The 10,525-nt window shown below is 45.1% G+C and overlaps 1 protein-coding gene across 5 annotated transcripts in view; it reads right to left on the bottom strand.

Moving 5' to 3' along the window:
• The window catches only part of SAE1 (SUMO1 activating enzyme subunit 1), a 111,247-nt gene that overhangs the window by 66,429 nt on the left and 34,293 nt on the right, over window positions 1-10,525 (bottom strand). For all 5 annotated transcript variants that reach the window (XM_011969761.1, XM_011969751.1, XM_011969745.1 and 2 more), the window contains exon 6: window positions 531-636. In XM_011969761.1, coding sequence (XP_011825151.1) covers window positions 531-636 — 106 coding nt within the window. The remainder of the gene's footprint in view (window positions 1-530; window positions 637-10,525) is intronic.

Here is a 10,525-nt window from a genome sequence, read left to right as displayed (position 1 = left end):
CATGGTGGCTCATGCCTATAATCCAGTACTTCAGGGCCTGGGCATCATGGTGAAACCCCATCTGTACTCAAAATACAAAAATTAGCCGGGCGCAGTGGTGCATGCCTGTCATCCTAGCTACTGGCGACACTTCGACACCAGAATCGCTTCAACCCAGGAGGTGGAGGTTGCAGTGAGCTGACATTGCACCCCACTGCACTCCAGCCTGGGTGACAGAGCAAGACTCTGTTTAAAAAAAAAAAAAAAAAAAGAGGCTGAGGCTGCTCAATCTGTGACCTGTAACACTATTACCATAGGGTCAACTTATGGAGGTCATTTCAACAAGTTAAAAAAGCAAAAGTCATCAGAATCCAGAGTTCAATGGTGGACCTCATCCCCTTCACATGCCTTTCTCAAGTGATCACTGAGAACTAGCCAATGAAGAATGTCACCCAAGGCAAACATCACAAAACCATCTGGACCTTACAACCACATCTGCAGAAATCTGAGCCAAAAGCCCTCTCTGGGTAAGTTGTGCTTTGAGGCCTCACCTTGAAGGAGAAAGTAGTCGGAGGTTGTGCGCTTCAGAGCAGCCTTTGCTTTCTCACTGCTCCAGTCCACCTCCAGGGCTTCTTTAACAGGACAGAAGACCACCTTCTGTGGAAAAAAGGCAGAACTGCTTAGGAATAACATACGCTGACTTTCAATCACAAGGCAGTGGCTCTTCTCTATCGTAGAAAAATCTCATTATTTAAAGTTTACTGAACATTAAAAGAAGCAGGGGCCATTTGATCCAAGAAATGCTTATTGAACACTCACTATGTGCTTACCTTGAGGCTGGGGATGGACAACACAAACTCCCTGCACTGAAGGAAGACAGAGCCAAGCTCCCAAAGACCTGCTTCCATTCTGGCTCTTTAACTCTGGCTAGGCCAGGAGCGGTGGGTCACGCCTGTAATTCCAACACTTTGGGAGACCAAGGCAGGCGGATCACATGAGGTCAGAAGTTGGGAGACCAGCCTGGCCAACATGGTGAAACCCCCATCTCTACAAAAATACAAAAATTAGCTAGGTGTGGTGGCGGCTGCCTGTACTCCCAGATACTTGGGAGGCTGAGGCAGGAGAATTGCTTGAATCCAGGAGATGGAGTTTGCAGTAAGCTGAGTTCATGTCACTGCACTCCAGCCTTGATGAAGGAGTGAGACTCCTCAAAAAAAACCAAACCAAAACAAAAAACCCCTGGCTGTATTCACACTACAGGAATACTTCCACGATGAGGGGCAAGAATGTAAGTCTAACAATATTCTATAAAACGTTTTTGTAATAGTAAACAAAAACAAAAATTAAATGTTTCCTGGCAGAGGAATGGTTTAATGATGATACATGACAGTAATAAATAACAGCAAGATAAACAATAAAGGAGATGGGACAAAGCTCCAGGTTGTGGAAACAGGAACAGCATTTGCAAAAGCCCAGTGGTAGGCAGAAGGATGGCTAGGACCTATAAAGCTCAAATTATCTTGATAAATGCAATGACATATATTTTTACTTTGAAATACCATTTACAAGGCCAGGCATGGTGGCTCACACCTGTAATCCCAGCACTTTGGGAGGCTGAAGTGGGTGGACTGCCTGAGGTCAGGAGTTCAAGACCAGCCTGACCAACATAGTGAAACCCCGTCTCTACTAAAAATACAAAAATCAGTCGGACGTGGTGGCGGGCACCTGTAATCCCAGCTACTTGGGAGGCTGAGGCAGGAGAATAGCTTGAACCTAGGAGGGGGAGGTTGCAGTGAGCCGAGATCGCACCATTGCACTCCAGCCTGGGCAACAAGAGCGAAACTCTGTCTCAAAAACAACCACCACCACCACCACCACCACACATTTACGGTTGAGTGTGGTGGCTCACTTTTGTAATCTCAGCACCCTGGGAGGCCAAAGTGGCACAATCACCTGAGTCCAGGAGTCAAAGACCAGCCTAGGCAACAAAGTGAGACCCCGATCTCTACAAGTTAGCTGGGTGCAGTGGCATGCACCTGTGGTCCCAGCTTCACAGGAGGTTGAGGCAAGAGAATTGCTTTAGCACAGGAGGTAGAGGCAGCAGTGAGCCAGATTGTACTGCTGCAATCCAGCCTGAGTGACAGAAAAAAAAGAAAAAAAAAGACTGAAATATTTGGAAATGACACATGTGGCATCATGCTGGGACCACTTTCACAAATGGTTCACACATAAACACACACACACAAAAATAGTTTTGGTTGTGTTTATTGTTTTTTTTTCCAGACAGAGTCTCCCCCTCTGTCACCCAGGTTGGAGTGCAGTGCATGATCTCAGCTCGCTGCAACCTCTGCCTCCTGGGTTCAAGTAATTCTCAGGCCTCAGCCTCCCCAGTAGCTGGGACTACAGATGCACGCCACCATGCCCGACTAATTTTTGTACTTTTAGTAGAGACAGGATTTCACTACATTGCCCAGGCTGGTCTCGAACGCCTGACTTCAGGTGATCTGCCTGCCTCGGCCTCCCAAAATGTTGGGGTTATAGGCGTGAGCCACTGTGACTAGCCAGAAAAAAGCAGTTTTTAGAATTAGCTACTCCTCAGAAGTTTAAGATAGCCCAGCTGGGGGAACACTGTTAGATCCCATCTCTAAAAAAAATTATTTTAGGCCACGCGTGGTATAGACTCTGTATATTTTTAAAAGGTTGGTGGTGGGCGATGGCAAGCGGGGGATGCAAATAATTTCAAACTTACAGAGGTGTCTTTCTTCCTCCCTCTCTCTCCATGCCCTCCCAACCAGATATTTAAAGAACAGAGAGACAAGACGATAACAGCGTAATTTGGGAAGCTAAGTGAACCAAGATCTATCAGTTACCAGGCCATTTACAAAGCTTGCTAAGGATGCAAACAGATTTGACAGATAAAAGTTCAAATTGTTGCTGGGCGCAGGGCCTGTAATCCTGCCACTTTGGGAAGCTGAGGTGGGCGGATCATGAGGTCAGGAGATCAAGACCATCCTGGCTAACATGGTAAAACCCCGTCTCTACTAAAAACACAAAAAAATCAGCCCAGCGTGGTGGCAGGCGCCTGTAGTCCCAGCTACTCGGGAGGCTGAGGCAGAAGAATGGTGTGAACCTGGGAGGCAGAGCTTGCAGTAAGCTGAGTTCCACTGCACTCCAGCCCGGGCGACAGAGCAAGACTACGTCTCAAAAAATATATATATATAAATTTTTAAAAGTTCAAAATGTTGACCGGGCGCAGCTGCTCACACCTGTAATCCTAGTATTTTGGGAGGCCAAGGTGGGTGGATCACTAGAGGTCAGGAATTCGAGACCAGCCTGGCCAACATGGTGAAATCCCGTCTCTACTAAAAATACAAAAAAAATTAGCCTAGTATGGTGGCAGGTGCCTGTAATCCCAGCTGCTCGGGAAGCTGAGGCAGGAGAATCACTTGTACCTGAGAAGTGGAGGTTGCAGCGAACCAAAGTCATGCCACTGCACTCCAGCCTGGGCAACAGGGTGAGACACCGTCTCAAAAAAAAAAAGTTCAATTTGCTAGTGAAGATTAAACAGTCATTTTTAGGTGGCTTTCCTTCAGGAGTTAAATCCATTGTTAAAGATAGTATACAAGATGTTTTCACTGCCCTCAAATCTTTTTGTCAATGGGTCTGTTTGACCTCAAGAAATAAGTCATGAAGTCGGCCTGGTGACATTTAATGCCTGCTATATAGACCACCAGGCCCTTCTCAACAAGTTTGAAATACACATCAAGTCATTTGCAATATGGTCTGGGAATGCCATCAGAATGAGGAAACACAGTATTACCAGGCAGGTTTCAAAAATTATCAAGAGTTCAATTTGGACTCTCTGTTGTTTGCCTGACTATAAGCAATGAACCAACTAATATGTTAGGCTACTATATGATGAAACGGAGTAGGGGGTGGGTGTGGTGTTTTAGAATTTCAGTCCCAGGCAGGTCTTGCCTGTGAGCTAACACTTTCAGGGCCTGGGCAAGAGTATGAATGAACACCCATATATCATGTCTACATATTTAGTTATAAATCACACTAACAAACTATTAAGTGAAGTATATTGTATTATTCTGTCTTGACAAATACGCCTTCTTCATAACCACCTGGAAGGCCTGGATCAAATTTGAAATTTTCACACTCCTTAGGAGTTCTATGCCAGAATAAGGCACATCGGGAAAGCTGGCCCCCATCCGTGCCCACTTCTCTTCCCATGCCTGGCTCTGTCCCACAATACTGGTGGGTCTGCACTTGAGTGTGGCTACCCAGCTCATCCTTTCTCACCAAACCCCCATGCCTCTGGCCTAAGCATTCAGACATTGTGACAAGGCCTGCACTGCACAGGCAAAACAGGGAAGCAGCTCACAAGAAGCTTGGGGTTGTCTGGGCAGGAGATTTCTGGGGTCCTAGGTATCCATACTGTGCTCTACAACTGGGGGAGAAAGCCACAGGTGACAGCCAGAAGTGGGCACAGGGCCCCAACCAGGCCAATCAGATTTTCTCTCCTGGGAACGGAAAATGTGAAAGTTGGAATGCAGAGATGCAGATACACATAATGACAATGCTCTAAAGGGAAAGGCCACAAACTCCTAATGCCTCTGGGACTCCCCAGTGGCCCTGGTTTTTATTACTCCTCTCAGATAACAATATTCAGTGCTTCTTGCAGTCTACTTAACATCCCTTTTGGTTCAAACTAACTCATAATAATTAAAAACAAAACAAAACTTAACCAAGCTGCCTAACCTGTAGCAGCAGATGCAAAAGGCGGTACACCTGCCTTACCCACTCCACTGGCATTAGGTTTATAAAGAAAAAATATACCTCACAATGCCTTCAGGGAATCAGGAGTCTTTCAGGTGAGGCGCCCACAGTGTCTGCCAGGGAGTGGCATCCACTATCCACTGGAATGAACACCCGAAAACAGGTAACTTACATGCCTCCTCTTCTCCATTTCCTCAGCTCAAGAATGCCTCTGCCTAGAATGCCTGAGCCACTCTCCACCATCCTTCACATACAATTCTGGGCTTAAGGATTTTAATCAACAATCTAGTTAAGACTAATAACAAGGTGGGGTGCGGTGGCTCACACCTATAATCCCGGCACTTTGGGAAGCCCAGGCACATCAGGAAAGCCGTGGATCGCCTGAGGTCAGAAGTTTGAGACCGGCCTGGCCAACATAGTGAAACCCCGTCTCCACTAAAAATATAAAAATTAGCTGGACATGGTGGCACATGCCTGTAGTCCCAGATGCTTGGGAGGCTGAGACAGGAGAATCACTTGAATCCAGGAGGCAGAGGTTACAGTGAGTCGAGATCACGATCATGCCACTGTACTCCAGCCTGGGCAACAAAGCAAGACCCCGTCTCATAAATCAATCAATAAATAAATAAATATATAAGACTTGGCTCATGCCTGTAATCCCAGCACTTTGGGAGGTTGAGGCAAGTGGATCACAAGGTCAGGAGTTCAAGCCCAGCCTGGCCAATACGGTGAAACCCCTTCTCTACTAAAAATACAAAAATTAGCTGGGCACGGTGGCTCACGCCTGTAATCCCAGCACTTTGGGAGGCTGAGGAGGGCGGATCACGAGGTCAGGAGATCGAGAACATCCTGGCTAACACGGTGAAACCCCATCTCTACTAAAAATATAAAAAATTAGCTGGGCGTTGTGGCGGGCACCTGTAGTTCTAGCTACTTGGGAGGCTGAGGCAGGAGAATGGCGTGAACCTGGGAGGCAGGGCTTGCAGTAAGCCAAGATCGCACCACTGCACTCCAGCCTGGGTGACAGAGCGAGATTCTGTCTCAAAAAAAAAACCCACAAAAATCAGCCGGGTGTGGTGGCAGGTACCACCTACTATCTGTAGTACCAGCTACTCAGGTACTACAGATGCAAGAGAATCACTTGAACCTGGGAGGTGGAGGTTGCAGTGAGCCTAGATTGCGCCACTGCACTCCAGTCAGGGCGACAGATCAAGAATCCATTTCAAAAAAAAAAAAAAACTAATGACAAGCCTTCTTACAGCATTAACTCACCTCCTCTCTTCAAATGGGGATCAGTTTCCTGAGGTAGGAAAAGGCACAGCACTGAACAGACTAGACTTTCAATAAATACGCATGAGCTGACAGAATCCGACCTGCTTTTCATTTGCTAAAAACCTATGAGTAAATATAAAAGATGAATTCTCACCTGATGCGGTGGCTCAAGCCTATAATCCCAGCAGTTTGGGAGGCTGAAGCGGGAGGATCACGAGGTCAGGAGATCGAGACCATCCTGGCTAACAAGGTGAAACCCGTCCCTACTAAAAATACAAAAAATTAGCCGGGCGTGGTGGCAGGCACCTGTAGTCCCAGCTACTTGGGAGGCTGAAGCAGAATTGCTTGAAGCTGGGAGGCAGAGGTTGCAGTGCACTGCACTCCAGCCTGGGTGACAGAGAAAGACTCTGTCTCAAAAAAAATAATAAAAGATGAGTTCTCCACATAGCCCACCAACCATCAAATCGTTCTTGTTAGGAGCCATTTAGAATAGTAGGAAATGGCAATAACCTCAATAACCTCGATACAATAGGAGACTGATAAAATAGATTACAGCTAGGCAAGAAGAGGAAAAATGACATAGACATTTAAAATCACGCACCCCGGCCGGGCGCGGTGGCTCACGCCTGTAATCCCAGCACTTTGGGAGGCCGAGGCGGGTGGATCACAAGGTCAGGAGATCGAGACCACGGTGAAACCCCGTCTCTACTAAAAATACAAAAAATTAGCCGGGCGCGGTGGCGGGCGCCTGTAGTCCCAGCTACTTGGGAGGCTGAGGCAGAAGAATGGCAGGAACCCGGGAGGCGGAGCTTGCAGTGAGCCGAGATCGCGCCACTGCACTCCAGCCAGGGGAACAGAGCGAGACTCCGTCTCCAAAAAAAAAAAAATAAACAAAAAAAAATAAAATAAAATCACGCGCCCCAAAGCAGATTTGGGGAGTGCTTATTGAGTGAAAAAAGCAAAAGACAAAACCATGTACATATATATACACACACACATATACAAGCCAAGCGCAATGGCTCACGCCTGTAATCGCAAAACTTTGGCAGGCTGATGTGGGTGGATCACCTGAGGTCAGGAGTTTGAGACCAGCCTGGCAAACAAGGTGGAATGCCCTCTATTAAAAACACAAAACTTAGCCGGGTGTGGTAGCACGAGCCTGTAATCCCAGCTACTCAGGAGGCTGAGGCCAGGGGATCACTTGAACCTCGGCGGTGGAGGAGATCGCGCCACTGCGCTCTAGCCTGGGCAATAAAGCAAGACTCTGTCTCTAAATAAATAAATAAATGGTGTAGTACTTGCATATACTTTATGCACATCCTTCCATATACTTTATTTGCTTATTTATTTATTTTTGAGACAGAGTCTTGCTCTGTCACCCAGGCTGGAGAGCAATGGGGCGATCCTGGCTCACTGCAACCTCTGCCTCCCAAGTTCAAGTGATTCTCTTGCCTCAGCCTCCTGAGTAGCTGGGTTTACGGGTGTGCCCCACCATGCCCGGCTAATTTTGTATTTCCATTAGAGATGGGGTTTCACCATGTTGGCCAGGCTGGTCTCCAACTCCTGACCTCAAGTGATTCACCCACCTTGGCCTCCCAAAGTGCTGGGATTTCAGGAGTGAGGCACTGTGCCCAGCCTCCCATATACTTTAAATCATCTCTAGATTACTTATAATACCTAATGTAATTGCTACATAAACAGTTGTTACATTGTATTGCTTGGAGAATGACAAAAAAAAAGTCTGTACATGTTTGGAACAGATAGACACAATGTTTTTTCCCAAATATTTTATTAATATGATTTTAATATTTTTTTTGGATGTACTCCAAGCACACCAAATATTTGTGATCCACAGTTGGTTGAATCCATGAATGCAAAACCCATTAATAAGGAGAGCTAATCTTATATATTATATGTATTAAACAGTACCCCAATGTTGTTGTATATACATAGAAAAATACTGAAAGGAAGGTTACAGTTATTTGGTAGTAGGATTAACATTTCGTTAACTTCTTCTGTATTTTCCACATTTGGAATTATGAACTTATTTTACTTAAAAAAAAAATTTTTTTTTGAGACAGTGTGTTTGTTGCTCTGTCACCCAGGATGTAGTACAGTGGCACAATCTCAGCTCACTGCTGCCTCCACTTCCCAGGCTCAAGCAATCCTCCTGCCTCAGCTTCTCCAGTAGCTGAGACTACTGGCACGTGCTACCACGCCCAGCTAATTTTTGTATTTTTGGTAGAGACGGGGGTTTCACCATGTTGCCCAGGCTAGTCTCGAACTCCTGGGCTCAAGTGATCTGCCCACCTTGACCTCCCAAAGTGCTGGGATTACAGGCATGAGCCACTGCACCCAGCCTTATTTTACTTCTTAAATCAGGCCGAACATTAGTAACAGGTAATATAATTCTGCATATAAAGATGAATATAATCCCCAGGTCCTACCCAATCAAAATTCCTGGGGTGGGGGGGGTGGAGGAATAGAGGGGCCAAGAATCTTTAAAAAGCTTTAAAAAAGTATTCTAACAAATGACAACCACAATCAAAACACATTTTTCACACTCAGCAGAATGGAAAAAAAACGCCTGAAGTTACCAAATGTTACTGATACATACTCTTGGTTCTAGAATATAAATTGATAAAACCACTTCAGAGTAACTTAACAGGGTCTGGTAAAGCTGAAAATGCCCTTATCTTAATTTTACTCCCAGGTACATACCCAAGAGAAATTAACACAATAGACCAAGGAGATCATCTATACACACACAAACAAAATGCTTATGCAGCACAATTTGTAACAGCAAAAACTTGCACACTCAAATGCTCATAAATAGAAAAATAGATATATAAATAGTAATGCATTCATGCAACAAAGACTCTAGCAAAAAACAAAAATAAAAACAAAACAAAAAACAAAAAGAAATGCCCTGCAGGGCTATCCAAGAGAACTAGCTGTGATGATAGAACAGAATGTAATCTGTGCTATGCAATACAGATGCCAATGGCCACATGTACTTACTGGACACTTGAAATGTGACCAGTGAGACTGAGGAACTAAATCTTTTATTTTATTTGATTTTAATTAATTTAAATAGCCACCTGTGGCTAGTGGCTACCAAAATGGACAGCAAAGCCCTAGAACAACATATAAACAGATGGCCTCATAAACATGTTGCTGCTCCTTAAAAGCAGGTGGCAGCATGCATACAACATAAAACCAGTTTTTAAGAAGCTAAAAAGCATCCAAAACAATTCTATGTATTGCTTGGAAATACATAAAGTAGTAAGAAGAAATGCATGGGAATGAGAAACCCAACTGAGGAGGGTGGTAACTTCTGTTGGAGGGAAAGCCAGAGGGCCTCACCGTACCAGTAATGTTTGGTGCTTCAAACTGAGTGGCAGGTCTATGATGGTAAGCTAAATCATTCTTAATTTATGCCTAAAATATTGTATAATAAGTTCCATGTCATTGCTTAGATTTATAAACACGTGATAAAACAGGAAGTCAAGCAGGGCTGTATCTGCCCCTTCCAGGTGTCTTTTTTAATTCACACAAATGTACCAGTAGCTCTGGGGTTACTTACCTGGTGAGGGCACAGGGAGAAGAAATAGAAGATAGAGAAGCAGCACACAGATTGGTACAAAAGTACTAAAAATGTTTGTGTTTTTAAAGTGGATAGTGTTTGTTTTGTTCCGTTATCTGTATGGATGTTGCATATCTTCTTTTGTGCATGAAATATCACAATAAAAAAATATATAGGCCAGGTACGGTAACTCACGCCTATAATCTCAGCACTTTGGGAGGTCAAGGCAAAAGGATCGCTTGAGGCCAGGAGTTTGAGATCAGCCTGGGCAACACAGGAAGATAATTCATCTAAAAAAACAAAACAACAACAACAAAAAACCCCAAAAAACTTAGCAGGGCATGGTGGCACACGCCTGCAATCCCAGCTACCTTGAGGTGGGTGGGAGGATCCTTTAGCCCAGGATTTCAAGGCTGCAGTGAGCTGTGTTCGTGCCACCGCACTCCAGCCTGGGCTACAGAGTTACATCCTATCTCAAAAATAAATAATATATGAAATTAAATATAGATAGATAAGCTAACATTAGTATCCCCCACCCCAACTAACTCTCCGACCTGGAAAACTTGCTATCAGCATTCCACCTAACTGCAAATGTACAACCCTCATTGCCCTATTTTCACTCCTTTGAACCAAGTAGTTCTGATTAATAATTAGCAGGATTGGCCAGGAGTGGTGGCTCACGCTTATAATCCCAGCACTTTGGGAGGCCGAGGCCGGCAGATTACGAGGTCAGGAGATCGAGACCATCCTGGCTAACACGGTGAAACCCCGTCTCTACTAAAAAAAACACCAAAAAACTAGCCCAGTGAGGTGGCAGGTGCCTGTAGTCCCAGCTACTCGGGAGGCTGAGGTAGGAGAATGGTGTAAACCTGGGAGGCTGAGCTTGCAGTAAGCAGAGATCCA

Source organism: Mandrillus leucophaeus, unplaced genomic scaffold (genome assembly GCF_000951045.1).
Source record: "Mandrillus leucophaeus isolate KB7577 unplaced genomic scaffold, Mleu.le_1.0 Scaffold120, whole genome shotgun sequence".
Lineage (NCBI taxonomy): Eukaryota > Metazoa > Chordata > Mammalia > Primates > Cercopithecidae > Mandrillus > Mandrillus leucophaeus.
The sequence above is the reverse complement of the archived record's forward strand: the minus strand, read 5'-3'. Positions and strand labels throughout refer to the sequence as shown.